General features: G+C 39.0%; 1 protein-coding gene across 2 annotated transcripts in view; it reads right to left on the reverse strand.

Moving 5' to 3' along the window:
• Positions 1-307: 307 nt before the first annotated feature.
• The window catches only part of TTYH1 (tweety family member 1), a 134,297-nt gene continuing 112,301 nt past the window's right edge, over positions 308-22,303 (reverse strand). Inside the window, exons 7-14 of one of the 2 annotated variants that reach the window (XM_063437190.1) lie at positions 19,645-19,720; positions 19,378-19,433; positions 18,718-18,810; positions 16,415-16,507; positions 15,248-15,390; positions 12,631-12,816; positions 9,585-9,663; positions 308-1,229 (exon numbers count right to left, since the gene is read on the reverse strand). In XM_063437190.1, the coding sequence (XP_063293260.1) occupies positions 1,146-1,229; positions 9,585-9,663; positions 12,631-12,816; positions 15,248-15,390; positions 16,415-16,507; positions 18,718-18,810; positions 19,378-19,433; positions 19,645-19,720 (810 nt within the window). In that variant the 3' untranslated portion in view covers positions 308-1,145. The remainder of the gene's footprint in view (positions 1,230-9,584; positions 9,664-12,630; positions 12,817-15,247; positions 15,391-16,414; positions 16,508-18,717; positions 18,811-19,377; positions 19,434-19,644; positions 19,721-22,303) is intronic. The other variant, XM_063437191.1, reaches the window with a different exon arrangement.

A 22,303-nucleotide genomic window follows, 5' to 3' on the forward strand; every position in this document is an offset into this window, starting at 1 on the left:
AGTGCACGTACATTTTGGAGTCACAAGTTTAAGAGTTCATTCCTTGTCTATTAAGACAATATCGTTATATATATGATTTTTGGAACTATGAAAAATAAAGCTGCTAAAAAAGTTACTTTTTTTTTTACTTTTTTTTTCTATACAGACAGTTCTAGTGTTAATTTTTCATGTTTTGTATGCTGTGTATATCTTGTGTTTTACTTGCCCTGTTTATTTCCCCATTCTCTTCGTATTCCTTACCCCATGTTTAAAACAACATATTAAATACATCCCAAAGACACATATAATAAATTCTTTTAAAATAAAGTATTTTTTTCCCTTTTATTTCAAGTCAATGTAAAATTTGTTAGTGTTAAAATGCACTAATTAAAAACAAATCCATCAGTGAAGGAAAGAGTTTTGCAGCAGCAACTTCCTTGGTCATTAGCTCTAGAGCAGGTGATATCAAACTTTTACCCTGAAACTATTTCTTGGACTATATTGCTATAATTCTCTGTCAGAAATGACTGTCAGAGAATTACTGGAAATGTAGTCCAACAACAGCTGGAGGGCCATGATTGGATTCTCTTCATATGCAGGTTGCCCTTCTTCCTCTTCACTTCTGTGACATGGACATGACGTGTTCTCCATGCCGGAATCATTGCTTTCTACACCCACTTCTCTGGTTAACAGTGTGTTAGATAGGATAATGTTTTCCATTGTTCTGAACCAAAATAACAAAGCCTTTTCGGCAATGAACTTCTTCACCACCTTCATCTATGTAGCCTTCTAAATATTGCTCTGTAACAATATCTCCCCGATGCCCCTCTTGGCGGTATTTTGAAAAGTCCAGTGCTAGGCAAATATAGTTTAGAAATCTGGTGAGATCTTCAAGGGGTAAAAAGCACATGAACCAATACAAAAAAATATAAAACTGAAGGCAGTGGGACAGTTCAATGAAGGTGGACCCTGAAAGCCCAGGAGAATAAGAGGGTACAATACCAAGAAAGGAGAAGTTGAATGGGTTCTAGTACCCTAAAACTCCCTGCCAACATTGTTAAGAGCACAAACAGCTCAGTCTTTAATTTTATCTCTTTGTTTCCTTTTTTTTCTGTGTTAGTCATCTCTGGAAGAGGGCAGGAAAGTGTGAACAACCACAGGAGGATCTAGGATACGAGTTCTGTTCGGTATTGTGTATCAGTCTCTTCCTGGGTTGTGCTGATGAAGGATGTTCGCATGCTAGGGGAGTACTGGATATTCAGTTGGTCAGGAATTAGCGGTTCGTCACAGGCAGCCAAAAGGAAGGAAAGAAAAATAAATGTTTAGAAAAATGTGAGGATACAATTGGACAAATACATCGAATGGCTTGAAACTGGTTCTGCTCACTTTCCAGAAACATTATCTCAGTCCTAATATAATCTCTACCAACATCATCTAATTTTCTAGATTTTCCTTTACTTTTACACTTCTTTCATTCAGAGAACCACAAACCCAAAGTTCATTTGGAGGTCTTCTTCTCCTTTATCGGGCAATCTAATAACTCTACTTCCCTTCTTCTACTGTGACATTACTCCACTTTACTGATCTCTCTCCTTCTCTCCAGGATTGCATTATTAACTGCTAAATTCTTTAAACCTCAGTTACACCAATATATAACTTTTCTATTTTACGCCAGTGAGCAGTAATCGTATATCAATTGGCATTTAGGTCAATATAACAATCAAAACCCCAACCATAGACATTCACAGATATGCATTATTTTTGGCTCTGACCTTTCATTTGCTCCTCACAGTATCTACATATATATAATTTGATATACTCCTCCTCCCCCACTCCTTAATACACCCCACCTCCTAAATCATTTGGTATTTGGCACTTTGTTTACCCTGACCAGTTTGAAAAGAGAACCATCTTACTTTTTCTGTGTTCAAAATTATTATGAATCATCATTTGCCATCTCCTTGTTTATAATGCTAGGACAGCATTAGCTTTATTACTTTAATTATTAGATTATAAAACCTTTATCACATCTTTCTATGATAACTTTTTCCACTGTTACTTGTAAATCGGCTAGCAAATGAGAGTTGCGAGAGTCGGCTAGCAAAGGGACCAGTTGCTTTAAACCTAACTTACATTAAATAAAATGATAAAACGATGCTTAAAATGAAAAGAAAAAAAATGATGTACAGCATAAAGGTGAAACGTATGTGAATAATATATGGCAATGAAATAAATGTAATTTAAAAATTGTAAAAAGCGCTAAAAAGGCATTCAAAGAGTAAACAAAAGGGTAAAAAGCTTATAAATCATCTCCCTTAACCCCTTAAGGACCAAACTTCTGGAATAAAAGGGAATCATGACATGTCACACATGTCATGCGTCCTTAAGGGGTTAAAGTGCAACATAGAAATAATAATACAATGAATGTGATATATACGGATATAAAGACAAGCTGCTATGAAATAAATATTGCACAAACTGAATAGCTGCCTGATTATTGTTTACAAAGGACGTAGTATGCAACCCATAAAAATCATTGATCCCCAAGAGTATAAAGAAGAGAACCTCATAATAAACTTTAATTACTCACAAGGAATCAGTTAGGGAGCTCTGGTTATGATATATTCCCTCAAATAACAACTATTAAATATAAAATCTACTGATGGCTTCTGAATACACTTGTGGGAAAGAAAATAAAATTTAAAAAGGGGGCACTACAGCAAAATTACTGGGTTGTAAGCCTCAAACAGCCAAACTCCTATAAACAAGAAACTGACAGGAGCCCCGATCTCAACATGTCCAGCCCAGTGAGGGTTAAAATAATTTGAGTGCATTCTACCCACGGTTAACGATCCTTTAAATCACTTTCAAACGGAGTTCTAACTGTATAGTAATCATTTGAGGCCAAATTATTTCAAGTACAAACCCGATTTCACTATCTCTAGTAGTTTGATATAGTGTGTGCCCCCGACATGTACTTTGCTTGTTTCAGAAACTCATTAGGGGAACGTGGACATAAACCGATAAGAGATATCACAGGATAATTTAAACGGCGTGACTCAGGTTTCCCTGATGAGCTATAGATAAAAGCACAACACGTCTGTATTAGATTATGTTCGCCACGATATGGCAAGCAGGCCCAATATCCTTGTATCTGTGCGCACAATGGCTTATTATGGCTTATAACTGCAGCAATTTGAAAAAAATATGGCAACGATAAACTTTCCACATCTGAACCTAATATTAATGAAAGCTATATTATCTCCTCTATCCGCATATAATCTGCATGTGACGCCTATTCTGAAAGGCTCCTTCATAGATCACATGATGGCGTCTGACAGCTCCACTCATAAAACTCTAAAGAGCTGTCAGCATGCCGATGGATTGCAGGATAAAACTTACCAGGAAAGGTTAAAGGAACTTAACATGTATAGCTTGGAGGAAAGACGATACAGGGGGGATATGATAGAATCATTTAAATACATAAAGGGAATCAACACAGTAAAGGAGGAGACCATATTTAAAAGAAGAGAAACTACCACAACAAGAGAACATAATCTTAAATTAGAGGGGCAAAGGTTTAAAAATAATATCAGGAAGTATTACTTTACTGAGAGGGTAGTGGATGCATGGAATAGCCTTCCAGTTGAAGTGGTAGAGGTTAACACAGTAAAGGAGTTTAAGTATGCATGGGATAGGCATAAGGCTATCCTAACTATAAGATAAGGCCAGGGACTAATGAAAGTATTTAGAAAATTGGGCAGACTAGATGGGCCGAATGGTTCTTATCTGCCGTCACATTCTATGTTTCTATGTTTCTATGTTTCTGATACATGTTGATGCTTTATAATGTTGTTGTGTTGCTTTAAAATACAGAAAGCAACTTATAATATTTTTATTACCGTATATACTCGAGTATAAGCCGAGTTTTTCAGCACATTTTATACTCGAGTCAATGTTTGTATTATGGCAATTTACATTGCCATAATACAGACAATGGGGCTGTGGGGGCTGCAGAGATCTTACTTACCTTTCCTGCAGCTCCTGTCAGCTCCCTTCTCCTCCGCGGCGGTCCGTTCAGCACCTCGGTCAGCTCCCAGTGTAAGTCTCGCGAGAGCCGCAGGGTCATAGTGCGACTCTCAGGAGACTTACACAGTGAGCTGAGAGAGGAGCTGCACGGACCGGCGTGGAGGAGAAGGGAGCTGACAGGAGCTGCAAGAGAGGTAAGTGCTTCCTGACAGCCCCCCTCTCCCTCCACTGAACTGCCAATGCCACTGGACCACCAGGGAAGCAGAGCCCCCCTCCCTGCCATGTATCAAGCAGGGAGGGGGGACGAAAAAAAATTAAATATAATAAAAATAATAATAATTAAATTTTAAAAAAATAATAATAAAAAACAATACAAAATTATTAAAATAATAAAAAATAAAAATAAAATTGCCCACCCCCCACCAAGGCTCAGCTACACACACACACACACACTGCATTTATACACACACTGCATTCATACACACACTGCATTCATACACACACTGTACTCATACACACACTGCATTTATACACACACTGCATTCATACACACACTGCATTCATACACACACTGCATTCATACACACACTGAATTCATACACACACGCTGCACTCACTCACACACACACACTGCATTCATACATACACACACTGCATTCATACACACACTGCATTCATTATATACACACACTGTAAATAAATATTCAATTAATATAAATTTTTTAGGATCTAATTTTATTTAGAAATTTACCAGTAGCTACTGCATTTCCCACCCTAGTCTTATACTCGAGTCAATAAGTTTTCCCAGTTTTTTGGGGTAAAATTAGGGGCCTCGGCTTATATTCGGGTCGGCTTATACTCGAGTATATACGGTAGTTTAATAGAATGTTTTCGAAGAAGGTAATAAATTCAGCTAGAAATGATCACAAATTGTACTTAACCAGCAGGTCCAGAATAAGATCACATCAGGAACCCTGTGTAATGCTATTTCTAATTAGAAAACTTGAATTCTGCTTTGAATTTGCTTCATAACAACATAAGGTGAAATGTTCCTTTAACAAATCAGACACTCAGCCCTGCGCAATCTGTTTTATTTTATGGACCTAAGCTCCGGATTATACTTTCCCTTGCTTTAATTCTCTCCAGGCTATGCATTTTCAATGCCTCAGTGTGCTGGCCTTCATTTGACCTTGCAGTTTTCATGCAGTCCCACTATCACCCCATCTGCCACATTCCTGTCCATGTAATTTTTTTAGTTCAGCTAAATTCATTATCTGCGTTCTTCTATTCTGCTGCGAGATTGCATTTTAAACTGTTGAAAGGATGAGCTTTGAAAGCGATTTCAAAACAAAATTGAGAAAATGTGAAATTAGCTTTTTGATTGGCTTATTTTCTCATATCACTTCTCCCCGGCTTTGCATATGCTTATTTAAAAAAGAGTGGATTAAAATATACATCACAGGGGTTTTAAGAACTGGTTATCTAAAGAGCGATACCTGTTTCCTATGTTAATTTAGATTTCCTTAAACACAGACAATGTAAGTCTGAGCAGAGGCAAAACATAGAAGGATGGTAGCTTGATCCTTAAACTGATATTTCAGACTCCTAAATGAATAGGTACCATTCAGGTATAAAATGAAAAATTAAGATTACAGTGTTTTATTTTTGTTTGTTTGTCTGTTTTTGTTTATCTGTTTTTGTTAGTTTGTATGGTTTTATTTATTTGTTTACTGACAATTCAAAATGTGGCTTTCTTACTGCTTCACATCAAATACCTATAACAGGAACACAAGGCCTTACCCTCCTCACGTTTAGCCATTTTCCACAACAAGCAATCGGAAATCTAAACTTTTATAGGAACGTTTGTAAAAACACTCACAATTGACCAATTTGTTTATTTTTTGCAACCATACTGAAAATGTCCAAAACCATGTTAATGTGAGTAATATTATGTTTCTTTCCCTTAGATCTTGTGTGGTCCTGGGCAAGAAAAATACATTTCCACAGACTATTCACCTGTGGCAAAAAATGCAGGGTGGCAAGGAAGGAGGTGCAGGCTGCAGCTTGGGTTCAAGGCAGGATAAGTTTGGGAAGTATCTTGGCAGAGTTTAGGATCCCTGTGATGTGAATGGGGCACTTAGGGCTAGCTAGGGATTGGCTTTCGCCATGGCGAGAGCCATAATGCAAAAAATTTAATGTAAAAAACAGATTTACTTCAGACCTGTGTTAGATGTGTGGAAGAAGTTAAGAGAGCTGTGTAATATGGTTTGTGGACTTCCATCCACCCTCCCGGTGTTTGCGGTTAATTTGTTGTTGTTTTTTTAAGTGGGGCTAAGTCATCCTTGATTGTAAAATATACAGGATGGATGATTATTTGGGTTTTGAAAATGCGTGGTCAGGTTTAAAAGACGGAGTGCCTTCTTATTTATAAATGGATACTTTATTAACCATCTTGCCTAAAATAGGGGCTGCCAATATATACTTCTCTCAGTGCTTCATGTGGCCTCCCTAGAACATGCTGATTGGATGGCATGAGCCAAAACCCTCTAGAACAGGGAAAGGCAACCTTTTAGTAGTACTGTGCCAAATGTAGAGTTTGAAGTCCCTTGGCGTACCAGTACTATTGTTTTTGTGGCATTGTCTATGATACCTATGAATGTGGGCTATGCATGGGGGCTGCTTGTGGAATTGTGCATGGATGACATGTCACATTGTGTGCTTGATGTGTGTTTGTGTGTGTGTATGTGAATAGTCTGTAGTGTTGTGTTTGTGGGGATTGTGTGTTTGTGTGTGGACCGTTTATATTGTTTGTATAAGTGAGAGGCTTATTCTGAAGTTCTGTGTTTATCTAGCAGTGTGGGTGACTTCCCTGTGGTTCATTAGGGACTGGGCTTGCCAGGTACAGGTCAAGGGCAGGAGCTGCAACAGCTGCTGCAAGTAGCTCTATCCCTGTGCGGGTTTTGTTCACCATTGCTGAGATCACTTCCTCTAAACGCTGCAATGCGTAAATTGAGGATTGGCCTTCACCACCTGCAATCACCACTCAGTTTACACTAAGGACTCTTGATAGGACGTGCCTGTTTGGCTCTGGTAGCCTTGAGTGCTGAATAAAGGCACCCTAAGTGTCATGCATGGTACACGTGCCGTAGGTTGCTGACCCCTGCTCTTGAATATAAGCTCATTTGAGCAGGGCCCTAAACACCCTCTGTTCCTGCAAACATCTGACTAGCGGGTAAAACATATGTATCCCCACACAACTATTGTACTTAGGTGCCACCAAATCAAATCCTGCAATGCACAGTGGATGATATGAATTGGGACCTTGTGAATGTGATGTTCCTACGTCAATTAAGGTGAACCCCCTGAAAAAAATACTGGAACCATTTTATTGGGTCAGTTTACTTTGTGATACTGTGTGCAGGGCCGCACTGTTATTAGGAGCCTGGTCCATCTCAGGGTCCAGCATGGGGCCCTGTAGCGCCTATTGGTCCATTTGGGGAGATATATATATATATATATCTCTGAACCGGACTGTATTGGCCTGTAGCATTAGAGTAAGTGCTTTATTATATGAGAGCCTGCAAAGTTCCTTCTCTGGTGGCAGCTCGGAAGGAAGTGACATCATAGATATCACTTCCTCACAGTGTTACCATAGAGCTGCTCTAACTTGCAGGTGAGGATCAGATGCAGTGCAGTGTGTAGAGCAGGTGTGTAGAGCAGGTGGGGATACTGCCATCCTCCTTCTCTCTCACTGCGCTCCTGCAGGGGACTGCAAGCTGCTATACATGGCCTCTAATGTAGGACAAGTTAGGGGAAATATAGTGTAGAGGCAGTGGATATTTTCTGCTGGTTGCTGTGTGTGGCGGTATACCCTCTCGAGGATGGGTTACTACCGCCTGTGGTAGCCCCTTCCTAGTTGTGCCTAGCCCTAGAGTGATTATAGCTGCGAGCCAGTGATTATAGTCGCTAGTAGAAGGGCAAACGTGGTATTACCCAAACACTAGTTGAAAACAGACGGTTTATTGCAGGCAAGATACACAGTATTTCTGCACAGACCCCACAAGGGGTCTCCATTTACAGCAATACAAAACATAAGCCCACCCCGGCGTCGCTGTGCCTGGGAGATAATGGTATCTCCCGAACACAGGAAGCCGGAAACACCAAAAAAAACAAAAATACACACCATACAGTAACGCACCCCGCACATGCCTTACATCCCCAAATAGCTCCTGGTCCCAGCTATGATCCCTGCAAATTGTAGAGCTATCGGACATACAGAGCCCGTGAAATTGTCGTACAGAGTCTGAGCTTCAGGCTCTGTACATACCCGAAAATAGATCCACAGAATCACTTTTGGCAGGTGGATTCAAATTTCGTGCCTAAACCACGCAGCGGCCTATCAGGAGAAAGGAAGCGAACCAATCTGCACCAATCCGCACTCAGGGAGAGGAGGTATCTCACCGGCCAATCGGGAGAAAAGGTGCAAAATCAACTTGCACCAATCTGCACTCAGGGAGGGGATGGCACTCAGTGACTGCGTTCTGTCACACTGTGGAGGGAAGAGGTTGGAGATCTGTGTTTGTGAGTGTCTGACTGATGCTGTCAGTTTGACAGTGTATGTGTATCTACTGTGTTTGTATGTCTGGCTGTGTGTCTGTTTGACAATGGGTATGTGTATCTATTGTGTGTGAGTGTGTAGATCTGGCTCTGTGTCTGACAGCATGTGTGTATCTAACTATGTGTTTATGAGTTTGTATATATGTCTGTGTGTCTGTGTGACAGTGTGTGTATCCAACTATGTGTGTGAGTGTGTATCTCAGGTTGTGTGCCTGTTGGACAGCGTGTGTATCCAACTATGATTATGTGCATTTGTACATTTTGATGTGTGTCTGTTTGATAGCATATGTTTGTGTTTATCTAACTATGTGTGTAAGTGTGTATGTCTAGTTTGTGTCTGTTTGAGAAAGTGTGCATGAGTCTCTGACTGTGTGTGTCTGACAGTGTATGAGAGTGTACTTGACTGTGTACATGTCCAAATGTGTATCTGTGTGACGCTAGGTGTGTGCACATCTGTGTGTGGCATGTGTGTCTGACAGTGAGAATCTGTGTGTGTGTGTGTGTCTAATGTTGTGTGTTTGTGCCTGGCACAGTTTATGTGTGTGTTCTGAAAGAATGTGTGTATGACAATGTATGTGTGTATATCTGTGTGTATCAAGGACTGTGTATCTAGATAAGGGGGCCTGTTCAATATTTTTTTTTAAGGGACCCTGAGCCCTGAGATTTCTGATTGCAGCCCTAACTGTGTGTACTGCTGATGTTTTATGGCTTGCTAACATGTGCATGATCTTTTACAGCATATTTTAAGATGAGGGGAGCCATTGATAAAGGCAAAAAACAGGTGCTTTTCTTTTTCAAAGAACGAAATAATTACCATAGAAACCAATAGGATGTCTCTAAGCATTTAGCACTTTGCACCTGCAGTTTGACCTTTTTCTCCTTTGATAAATTTCCCTGATGAGGTGTCAGTGAAGAATGAAGAAAACATTAATGAAGTTTCCTTAAGCAGCATGACTTACCGAAGGGGGCGGGGACTGCCTCTCAATCAAGGGGACATTTTCAAATCGAGGATTGCCACTGAACAAACCGCTTTGATTCCTATGTAATACAAAGGAAAGCACACAAAAACACTCATAACAAAAAAAAAATAACAGACTAAAAAACTTGGCATCCTACTGGCAAAGCATGAAATAAGATAATGGTTCTAAAACTATACTTTGAGGACCACCAAAGGTTTGGGTTTCATTAAATGGGAACTCTAGATACCATAACCCATAGTAATAATAACCACTAAATGCCAATGTAGTGGTTTTGATGCAATCAGTTTGTGAGTGCCATCGCCCAGTTACTTGGTCGAACTGTTTTCAGGTGGCTTGACCAAAATTCAGGGTTCCAAAGACACCTGTGGCCTGGTCCCCACTCGCTGAAATATGTCAGGTCAGATGACGTGCTCAGACGCTCAATAAAATCTAAACACAGATTAAATAGATGCTGCTAAAGCAGAAGCCAAACTTCTACATTAGAAATTGTGTTGAGTAGGAGTCAGGTCGCAGGTATTTTTGAGGACTCCAGGAATCCATGTGAAAACAGGTTGACCAAGAGCTGGGAAATGGCACTGACAAACTAATAGAACTACAGCCACTACATTGGCATCCAGTGTTTATAATGCTTACTTAGACTGCCATTTTGCTATCAGTGGTTGATCTGAGATGACTGATGGCTGCTTGGAGAATAACTATAGTAAGGCATTGAAACATAACAATATGCAGATCACATTGTAAAATCACAATAATTTAATTTTCTGACGTTAATTTTAACAAAGAACGAACAGCTCTCCCATCAGCTGTATTTCATGAAAAAAAAAATTATATTGTGGCAGTTTCAAGCGTTACTTTTTCTTTGTTTGCTTGTGCTTATATGATCAAAGCAACATTTAAAAATTAAAAAAAATCATGGCTAACTTTGGGACTTTAGATGTTTGTAAACTACATTTCCTTTGATGCCCTTAAACTGAGTTGCCAAACGTAACTATCAATAGCTTAGAGCAGGGATAGGCAGCCTTCGGCAATCTAGATGTTGTGGACTACATCCCCAATAATGCTCTTACACCCAAAATGCTGGTAAAGCATCATGGGAGGTGTAGTCCAAAACATCTGGAGTGCTGAAGGTTGCCTATGCCTGGCCTAGAGGCACTGATACACCGGGTTATTCACTAAATTCCATTCAAAGGAATTCAAACTAAGTTTCAATCATAGGGGCTAAACTAGAAAAAGTCCTCAAGTCAGCTACGTTTTCAGCTCTATTTTGGCCTAAAATATTAAATTAACTTTAAATCCACATTACATTCCTGAGAAATCAGACTTTAGTGAAACATTTAGACTTTAGTGAAAAATACAAGTTGACTGCAAGGATTTCTCAGATCAGCTATTTTACCTCATTTTATCTCATGAAATTTAGTTTACAAATTGCTACAGTTTAATCTAGTATATCTAGTATACGTCATCTGACTGATTTTCTGCCCCCTTGGATTCAAATTCACCTGCCATAGAGCAGTGTTTCCCAACCCAGTCCTCAAGGCACACCTACCAGTCCAGGATTTAAGGATTACCCAGTTTTGTCTAAGGTGTTTTTTTTTTTTCTTTTCTAAAAACACCTTAGACAAAACTGGGTAATCCTTAAATCCTGGACTGGTAGGTGTGCCTTGAGGACTGGGTTGGGAAACACTGCCATAGAGGACCCTCAGTGCCTAGTGGGGGCCCAGGTAAGAGGTCACACCTTGCAAAATGTTTTTTTTCCCATCACCAGGAAATGGGGTCAGTAAACTCCTGACTTCATAACCATTACATCAGGCTGTAGCAATTATGATGCTTTGAGTAATCCTTTAAGAAATTTGATCAATACAAGTTTCTTTATAACTTGATTGTTTTCAGATCTGTTTCGTTCTACTAAGAAAAATTATTAAATTCTCATCAAAATACATTTCAGCAATATCTAGTCTAGGACACGATCAATTTATTTGTTGTATGTTGCTTGTATTTTAGGCTGGAAGGTATAAAATTCTATTTGTATGAGTTCTCACATGACTAACTGTTTAAGCTATTAAACCTCAGGTCAGTTTAACATGTGAAGTTCTCCGTGGGTATCGACAAGCGTTAATAAACCCAGAACTACTATCTAGTTAATTGGGGTGAATGGAAAATAAACATAATTAGGAGTCTGACCCCCAGGTTCTGCAAGAAGTATGGAGTTTTAAGAGCACTGGATTGTAACTAAATATCATAGAATGAGGAAATCCATATCTGCTTTGTAAATAAATAGCAATGTTTTACAGCCATTGGCTCTTTTCTTATTTTGCAGAACTATGGAAAAGTGAATAATTCCCAAGATTATTCACTAAAATGAGAAAGTGAATTAGTCAAAATAACTAAACTGGAAAATGTATTTCACTTTAGTGAATAGCTCTGTTAGATGGCTAGCCTGAGCTGGTTTAATCCATAAATCATGGCTTGGCCAAAGCAGAGATAACTGCAAGGTACGATGTATAGGAATTCTATCATATGTGCATGAAGTTATATTTAATAGACACTCTGAATAATATGCACAATAGCCTTACTACAGTATTTATGTAAACTGCAGAGAGGCTCTTGGACTACAACTCACAGCACATTCAGGCAGATGGCAGTAGTCCCATAACTAAGGAAAACAGATTTTATTTTGTTTTGCTTTTTCCATTATACATAGTATTTTTTAACCAGGGATAGACAACTTCTGGCACTCCAGCTGCTTTCAATTACTATTCCCATGATAATTAAGCATCATTTTAGATGTAGTCTAATGGAAAGAAAGAGGCTGGCGGTGGCCATATATTCTCCAGTGAACGCATGACGTGCACAGCACAGCATACATCTGCGGGTCTCTCTAGAAGCAAAATATTGGAATACAATAGAGAGAAAATCCAGAGGTTGGTTTTTTTTTTATATATGTATTACTTTTTTTTTGGCTTTTTGGTAAAAAAAAAAAAATAAGCCCCCATGTGGCTGCCGGCCTGTGTGTGCGGCTACTCACATGTACTGTGAGACGGGGGCGTTGGAAATAGGCGGGGTCGAGACCCGCAGGCTGTTGTGGCTGCCGCAGCTACTGCTGTAACTATAGAAACTGGGCAGGTGAGGCCTGCCTGCCGCACGCAGCATCTCTCTACGTGCCTGAGGGTTAAAAGGGTCATCCTCGTCCATGTCATCATAGTCCAGGTCCCTGCAACATCACAAAAACATGGCATGGTTAGTTTTAAGTAAAAGGACTAAAATAAAAAAATGTAAATAAAAAAAAATGCCTCAGGTTTAAAATGACATATTTTTACATATCCAAATAAATTAAATATGGAAGCCGCAGGTCACCTCCAACTACAATCATTGTATTTGTAAAGTCACAAGCAGTTTGAAACGTTAGGTTCAAGGAGAGTCAATGGAGTTTTTTGAGAAGGCCAGGTCACAAGATACAGTGTATTTTTTATAAAAGGCAACACTTTGGGAAATTATTCCCAACCACCCTAGGAACATATAAAGGTGAAGAAATAAAAACACAACAAAACAAACATCAACAAACAAACAACTGATACACAATAAGTGGGACACAAAATGTAATAAAAAAAATAATAAAAAACCCTCCTATATAATGGAGATATAATTTGCTGTCTCTGGTGTCTGAAAAAATCCTGAACAATTCAAAACTTTAAAATAGAAACTGAGGAAAACGATAAAAAAGCAGTGTGGATCTCTCGAGGAAGCTACGGCTGCAAGGTTATTCACTAAGGTCAGAATTGACAACAATACAAAGTACACCCAAACTGGAAAAATTCACCAAGCCAGTTATGCTTGCAGTTTTGCTTCTTTCTTTCCTTACATTTAAAATTCAGTCTGAATTGACTTGGATATCCTGACAATACTCACATTAAAAAATAAACCCTGCTGGTTAAAGATGTAGGTGTAAGAAGGGTTTCAGTGGTAAGTGTCATCTTATAAGAAAATCCCACAATCTCAGAGTATAGACGGCAGTATTTACTATGCTGCTTGACCAGGGATCTCAAACTCTGACACTCCACATGCCGATGGCATAAAAGCTCCCAGAATTATTTGAATGCAGATAATCAAAGGAGTTGTAGTTCAGCAACCTCTTAGAGGCCAGGATTTGAGATGCCTAGCTTAGACTAACACCCATAATAAGGCAAAGTAGCTTTATTGATTCTTTTCATTAAGATTTTAATTATATGAAAATAGCTTTAACTTGGTTAAATAAATGTATTGTTATGTTGTATGTCAACCAATACTTTGAGGTATTCTTAAAAAAAAAACACTGCCCTCTGCGCCACAGATAATCATCCCTATAGTATTTCTTATGCACACAATATGGATTATTCTATGGAGCAACGGTACTCCAAATGTTGTAGAATACATCTCCCATAATGCTCTTGCAACCATAGTGCTGGCAAAGAATCAGGGGAGATGTAGTCCACAACATCTAGAGTGCAGGAGGTTGACCGCCCCTGCTTTATAGAAAGACATTAAATTAAGGAATGGTATTTCTGGTTATAAAATATTAAAAGGCATATTTTTGGTTAATATATCAGTTTTTTGATCAATAGTTTCTTTGTTACATTAAGTGGATTTTAGGGCTACACGTTCAGAGTTCAAATTTGGTAACAGGTAAATTTTATGTTTATTGTGTATCTAAAACATTGGAATACTCATATAGCACACATTACTGGTTAACCCAAGGTTATAATACTGTCAACATTGCTTTATTTGAGTTTCTGTTGTAATTTGCATAACTCACATTATTTGCATTAGAAGGATGTAGGAAGTATATTCATATTGTTTTATTGTTTAATAGAATATACAACTAAAACAAGACCTACAACCACAAAAAGAACAATTTTTATGAGTTTGGGCTCCTGTGTACTAGGGCATTTAACCCAACCTCTCAACCTACCTGTACACTAGTCTTATCGGTTTATTATATTTTAGTCCTATAATAACTGTATTGTTGTTCCAGGCATACTCTTTAACCTTTAAGATTTTTATGTGACCTTGTGAATGAATATCTTATTTGGAGGACATATAAAATTTTAAGTCAATTTCAAATGAAAGGCCAAAGAAGCTGAAATGGAAGTATAGCTGACTTAAGAGATTTTTTCTTCGTTCGACAGCTTTGGCATTACATTTGAAATTCCATAGAATTTCTGACAATTCTCAATTTAGTTAATAAACCTGACATATATGATTAACATCCTTAGAACATATTAGTATATTGATAAAATATACCAGTGCAGCTCAATATTCCAGCTATGTGACCATCAGCAGTCCCATGATGCACAAGATACACTTACAAGTGTATTTCACATCAGCCTTTAATCTAATAATCCTGGTTTGCATCAATAAAGCAATTTTAAAGATGTTCTGGAAGGGATGCACTTAATATTATTAGATGAAGTATCTTTGATATTACACAAATGGAGCCTTCATCATATATGTTTTTTAATGAAATGAATGGCAAAGCGGATTGAATATTTTTCTAAAAAAAACAAAAAAAAAACGATGATAATAAAAATGCAAGATTTTAGTAAATTATGAAAATTGGAGAGAATGTGCTTTTAATTCAATGCTTAAATAATCCATGGCTTGCTCACCTGCTCTGAAATTGTTTCCAAGCGCGGGGTAGACTGCAGATAGCAGCGGTAAAGGAAAGTGCGGAGAGAAATGAAAACAGCAAAAGGAATAAGATGCCCTCCATGCCATCATAGCAGAGTCCCTTCAGAGCATCCACATAATCCTAGAAGATAAACATGGAAATATTATCACTGGTAGATTCACAGAGATTGATGGTGGCCACTTGGAAAATTTGCTAATGGACCAGACTACATCCAAGCTCAGAAACAAAAAAGATATGCCAGGTTCATTGTGTGTCTACCCATGTGTGGTTATCTAGTGGCAAGTGAGTTAAGGTCTATACTAGTACTGGAATAGATGCCAATCACTACTTCATTCATGGTCTGAGCTGACTTTTCGTTAGTTCAAAATGTGCCAAACAAACTCATTGTTCTGGGGCCCCTGTCTAACCTCGGGGCCCTAGGTGGCCACCTAGTTTCCCTTATGGATAATCTTGCTCTGTATAAGTTAAAGCTAAACCTGATAAGACACATGTCTCTGTTCAGCCTATGTAACTATATAAGTTACTAAACTCCAATAATGAATAAGTAATACCACCAAAATCTGACTGTGGCTGAAATAGGAAAGAACAATTGCAGCCTTAAACAAACACGATTTAGAAAATTCTGTTTAGTATTGTGGAGTACATACAGTCAGATAATTTGTTACTAGGGTAAGTAGCTAATAATTATTGTAACAGGTAGGAAAATTCTGAGATTAGCTCTGCAGATTCCTATTTACTGAACTCGGGAACTCATATTTACAGCTTGAATTGGTAGTGGCAAACGCCCATAGGCAACCTTCGGCACTGCAGATGTTTTGGACTACATCTCCCATGATGCTTTGCCAGCATTATGGGCGTAGGAGCATTATGGGGGATGTAGTCCACAACATCTGGAGTGCCAAAGGTTGCCTACCTCTGGCCTATACATTGATCTGATCTGTCTGTAGTACTCTAATCCAGATAAAGGAATCTGTCCAGGTATATTAGTCGAGGTTACATTAGGTTCCCTTTAGTTCACATTAGTGAATACATGTTCTTTGAACCTGTTGGTTTTTTTTACCACTAAACTTGGTCGTTAAAAAATAGGCTTAAGTATCCCAGAAAGCAATTATGTAATGTAAGTAAAACTAAGTCAGATTGTTACCTTGTGGAGCCCCCGACAATTCAGCAGAGCCACAAGATGATGAAAATTTCCTTCGGTTGTGTTCAGCATAGACTGGACTACCAATAAATGTTTCTATTTAGCACAGGAAAAGAAAGAGTTAAAAACATATTCTGATCCTAACATTCTTAACAGATCAGAATGAAATGTTCAAGGCAAAGCATGGAATAAATCTTTAGGGTCTGATTTAACTCTTTGATTGGCTATACACGCACTGTATAGCTATATATTCTATAAGTCACCCTTCTGAAGTTACTAATAAAAACAAGGTCATCTCTTTCTGTTTTCCAATCGATACTGAATTTCTTTGAAGGTTACTTGGCTTCCTTACAAGTAGAGTAATTAAATAAATTCATTGTATGGTGTCTTAATTCTTGTCATAAACAAGATATCAATAGATGTTAAAGTAGCACTGGATTGATAATGTGTATAAAGTGATTTTTAACAAGTGTAAGTATTGTAGAGAGAACAGAGAATTAGTGAAAGGCTATCTTACCATCAAAGTAAACTACCCCCAGATAGTTTTAGAGAGTCAGAAAGTACATCTCTCATTCATTTCCTCCCTCCTCAGTTAAAAAAAAAAACAACAACAAAAAACCTTACAATCACCATGAAGCAAACGAACGGTATATGAATATATCTAAACCGAGACTAAATGATAACTTGTATAGAGCTGCCTGCAGGCGGTTTCCTAGTCTGCCTGCTGACTTTTCACTAAAAGCACCACAAGACAACTCATTGATCACCATTAAGCACTGGTCACCCATAGCACTTGCTTGAGAGATAACACAAAAGACACTTCGCTTCTGAGAAATAAATGTAGAAAAAAAAATGGTACAGGTGGTCCTCATTTAGCGACCTACCTGTTTTACGACGGCTCACACTTATGACCAGGTGTAAGTGCGAGCCATCGTGGGGATTCCCTGCTCTGGTGCACATGTCTATGGTCTGGAAACGTCCCTGCACAAGAGCAGGGAATCCCATAATGTGAAATTTCCCCGAGCATAGATTAGAGGGATTCCCTGCTCTGGTGTGTTCGTCTATGTTCGGGGAAGTTTCCACTGGGGAGCTACAGTTCATTGAGGGAACCATGAATGCAAACATGTACTGTGACATACTGAAGCAGAACATGATTCCCTCACTTCGGAGACTGGGCCGCAGGGCAGTATTCCAACATGATAACGACCCAAAACACACCTCCAAGACGACCACTGCCTTGCTAAAGAACCTGAAGGTAAAGGTGATAGATTGGCCAAGCATGTCTCCAGACCTAAACCCTATTGAGCATCTGTGGGGCATGCTCAAATGGAAGGTGGGGGAACGCAAGGTCTCTAACCTCCACCAGCTCTGTGATGCCATCATGGAGGAGTGGAAGAGGACTCCAGTGGCAACCTGTGAAGCTCTGGTGAACTCCATGCCCATGAGTGTTAAGGCAGTGCTGGAAAATAATGGTGGACATTTCCACTTAGGGGTGTACTCACTTTTGTTGCCAATTCTTTAGACATTAATGGCGGTATGTTGAGTGATTTTGAGGGTACAGCAAATTTACACTGTTATACAGGCTGTACACTTACTACTTTACATTGTAGCAGAGTGTCTTTTCTTCAGTGTTGTCACATAAAAAAGATATGATAAAATATTTACAAAAACGTGAGGGGTGTACTCACTCTTGTGAGATACTGTACATGCATTGACAGATAGAGGCAATAGCAAAAATTCCAAAGAAAAAAAAAAGGGAAGGGGGGGTGGGGTGTAGCTTCTGAATTTTTTTAGTGCAAAATGCACTTTATCGTCAACTTTTGTTCTGGTGGCTCTTCAGGGGGTTTAATTCATCCCAAGACATTTCTTACATACGGACTCCTTTCATCTCTTACTTTATACTTATAAACTGCTTTCTTATAGTATTCTGCTCTGTCCAAGGAACTCTTTTCAAACGGTGCTGCCTGAAACTCTTCTCCTATCCAGAGCCTGAAAAATATTTTATATATGTCTTGTGGTTTGTACAGTCTCATGTATTTTCTAATTCAATAAATGTTCTCTCAGTGGAAGAATGTGATAACTTCCGGCATATCCATGTCCTTCACTGTTCAGAAAGAACAATTGTAAATGACAAGATCCAATAGATTGGTTAGAAGAATAGGAAATATGTTCTGTGAAGAAATGTAACAAATCTCTACACTGGTGTGTCTTTGGAAAGAATGCAATAGAAAAATAGAGCATGAAGAATATAAATTGTATCCAACAAATTGTGAAAATAGTTAATGTTTACAGCATGTTCTTCCTACCTCCGCTGTTGGATACTGTGGTATGGCCTCTTTCTCTAGTCCGTAGAGCTGGGAGTGGATGTTGGACAAAGCTCTCTGTGACATGGTCAGTCTCTAAATATGGAGATAAAGGAACGTTAAAAAAAAAAAACATTGCTTTTCTCAAAGAACAAAACATAATTAAAAAGTAGCTTATCTAAAATACCTCTGTGTATCTATGAAAGGAACAAGTTTTTATTAAAGGATAAAACTTTATCAAGAACCCAGACATGATTTAAAATCTTTAAGGGGAAATCGTCTAGATCGCATTTTATTTCAGTTCTACAATTTTTTTCTATCACATCTTGTTTGATTTTATTTACTCTTTGCACAGCATTGCAGAATATTCTAGATCATGAATAATAATAATAATAATAATAAATCACAATTAGCATCTGGAAGAACAATATTGAATGTTTCCTTCTTAGTGATGATCAGATTATCTACCATTGTCAGCGATAGATGACAGACAAATACACAGATGGATAGACGGACACATATATACAGTTGGATAGACAGATAAATACAGAGATTACAGAGAAATATATAGGCGGGCAGACAAGCAAATGTACTGATGAGCGCAAACAGACAGACAAATATACAGTAGCGGAGACAGACAGAAAGATTTTGTAATATTGATACCTGTCGGAAAGGATTTGGTACGTCCTGATAACATGAGATATAGTACTGTAATATATCTGCAATAAAATAAGAAATAGGCTTGTGTTACAACACAAAATGGGTGTTTCTCTTTAAATCCATTTATGTCACTCACATGTCTTCCCTTAACCCCTTAAGGACACATGACATGTGTGACATGTCATGATTCCCTTTTATTTCAGAAGTTTGGTCCTTAAGGGGTTAAATGCAATCAATCAAGGCTGTAACTGGACGTAACTTGTCTCTTACCTGGACTGATATTTGTAACAATTTGGGTCTGGTTCATCACATATCCATCTGGATCATAGCAAAAGTCACTCAATCCCTGCACATATATAAAAAAAGGAGAGATACAGTATTGGTGCTGCCAATTAGAGTACAGGCCTAAAGAGAAAGTCAGTTAATTTAGAAAGGATATACTTAAGCTAATCATAGAAGATACAGTCAAACCATCAGGGAAGATTCATTGGCAAATATATATGACATACAAGATCCTGGTGCACCACACAGTATAACAGATGTACGGTAATTGGTAAAGATGAAATTGTTTTAGACATTGCTGCCATTAGTGAATTAAAACCTATTCTGTGCCTAGTTAGAATAGAAGTGTGTGTCTGTGTATATATATGTGTGTGTCTCTATGTTAGTTTTGGAATCTGCATGTGTAGCTGATATAATGAGTATCTTTGAATTTATATCTGTGTTTGTGCACATCTGAAGGAGTGTATCCATGTATGGGCATGTCTAGGGGTGCGTCTAAGGGCAATAATAATATTTATCCTTTAATTTTATCCTTCAATTTTATTGTATTGTATCTGTTTCATAGGATATTTTTATTACTTTGGAATATTCCAATCCCTTTCAGGCTCATCCTTATCTCCCTTGCATTTTTTCTCATTCTCGATTATAGACTGATAGTCTTTCTTACAAGTCTGAGGGAATTTTAGAAGCACTTCTGTACCAAACCAACACACTGATCACAGTACGAGGGTGTTTTATGTGTGTGAAGTCAATAAGGAATTGAGGTACATGGCCTAAAGCAGATTCCCTCTGATGATACACTCACATTAGATCACAGACAATCTCAAGGAACAAGTAGGGATGCAGATTAAGTACATCCATCTGCCTTGCAGCAGAGAACATTTAATCCTATCGCCAGGTCACATGGCTGACCCTGTCTGTAATATAACTTTCTAGAAAGCAACATGACTTGGCTACTATTGCTCTGCTCCATACTTAATTTAATTACAGTAATGATAAGCAACTTGTTAAAATTGGGAACTAACAGAGGGAAAAAACTGAGGAAGTAAGATAAGGTTAAAGTGCTCCATTACTTCTGTAACTAGAAGACTTTGTACTGTTTGCAGTTGATGTCCTTTATTTGTTTCATATACCAGTCTTAAGTCTTAAGTCTTAAGTCTTAAGACACAATATCGCTCCTTCTATGAACTTTCTGAGCAGTTCCTATTTTTAGTAATTTGACAGAATAACAGGTCTATAAACAAATGACATATATTTAGGGCAAATATATGTCGGGGCTCCGCGGGCAGCGGTGAGGGGAGGCTGCAATCCTCTCGCAGCACTCACCCTCGGTCCGTCGCCGCCCGCGGTCCCCTCTCCCCTTACCGATAAGTGAGCGGCGTCCTCTCCTCTTGACACGCCGCTCGCGTCCTCCTCTCCTCCTCCCAGCGGCAGCATGTCTAACGCTGCACGCTGGGAGCCGGCACTATTATCTAAGCGCCGGGGTCACTCACGTGACCCGGCGTTAAAGCTACAGTGCAACAAACACAGTGGGGGGGTATAGATATCCTCCACGTGTGTTTGTTAATACTGATTGGTGGTTAGCCAATCAGGATTCAGGCTAGGATTTAAATACTTACCTTTCCTGTCTATCTGTGCCCTGTTGTGGTCTTTGCTTTATAGTATCGATTCTGAACGTGTGCTTTCTGGTTACGTACTCTCTGGCTTGTTATACTGACTTTGTGACTTTCTCCTACCCTTTGACCTCGGCTTGTTTCTCGTTATTCTGTTTTCTGGTTCCCCTTACTCGGCTTGTCTCCTGACTATTCTGTGTGTGCTTAGCCCGGCCACTCTAAGGACCGGTACTGCACACTTTCTGTCTGTGTGTCTGTGTGTGTGTTAGCGTGTTGGGTTCCCCAGTATCGTGACAATATATTAGGTCTGCACTTGAGTCTTAATCAGTGTAGTCCATGTCTAGCTAAATTCCCTTAAAGGGACACTATAGTCACCTGAACAACTTCAGCTTAATGAGGTTGTTCAGGTGAGAACTGAAGCTCCCTGCAGCCTTTCTCATGTAAACACTGTATTTTCTGAGAAAATACAGTGTTTACATTGAAAGCTAGGAACACCTCCAGTTGCAGTCACTCAGAGTGAACCAGAGGGACTTCGGAGTTGATGGTGGCATAATATGCCTTCATCCACTCAGATCTGCTGTCAGCAGAGCACAGGGCAGCACTGTGCACAGCATCCTGTGATTCAGTATCTCCTCCCTCTGCATGCAGACACTGAACTTTCCTCATGGAGATTCATTGATTCAATTCATCTCTATGAGGAGATGCTGATTGGCCAGGGCTGTGTTTGAATCATGCTGGCTCTGCCCCAGATCTGCCTCTTTGTCAGTCTCAGCCAATCCTATGGGGAAGCACTGTGATTGGATCAGGCTACCACATGTCAGCAGACTGCTTATTTTTCTGAGTCTAACAGCATGCAGATTTACAGCTTCAGGCTTGAATACAGTAAGGTTTTTACTATATTTATGGAGGCATGAGGGGCCCAGGGGGGCTAGATGGTGGTGTTAACACTATAGGGTCAGGAATACATGTTTGCGTTCCTGACCCTACAGTGATCCTTTAAATCCCAATTCTCTGTTAGAGAATGAATGCCTAGT

Source organism: Pelobates fuscus, chromosome 11 (assembly GCF_036172605.1).
Source record: "Pelobates fuscus isolate aPelFus1 chromosome 11, aPelFus1.pri, whole genome shotgun sequence".
Classification (NCBI taxonomy): Eukaryota; Metazoa; Chordata; class Amphibia; order Anura; family Pelobatidae; genus Pelobates; species Pelobates fuscus.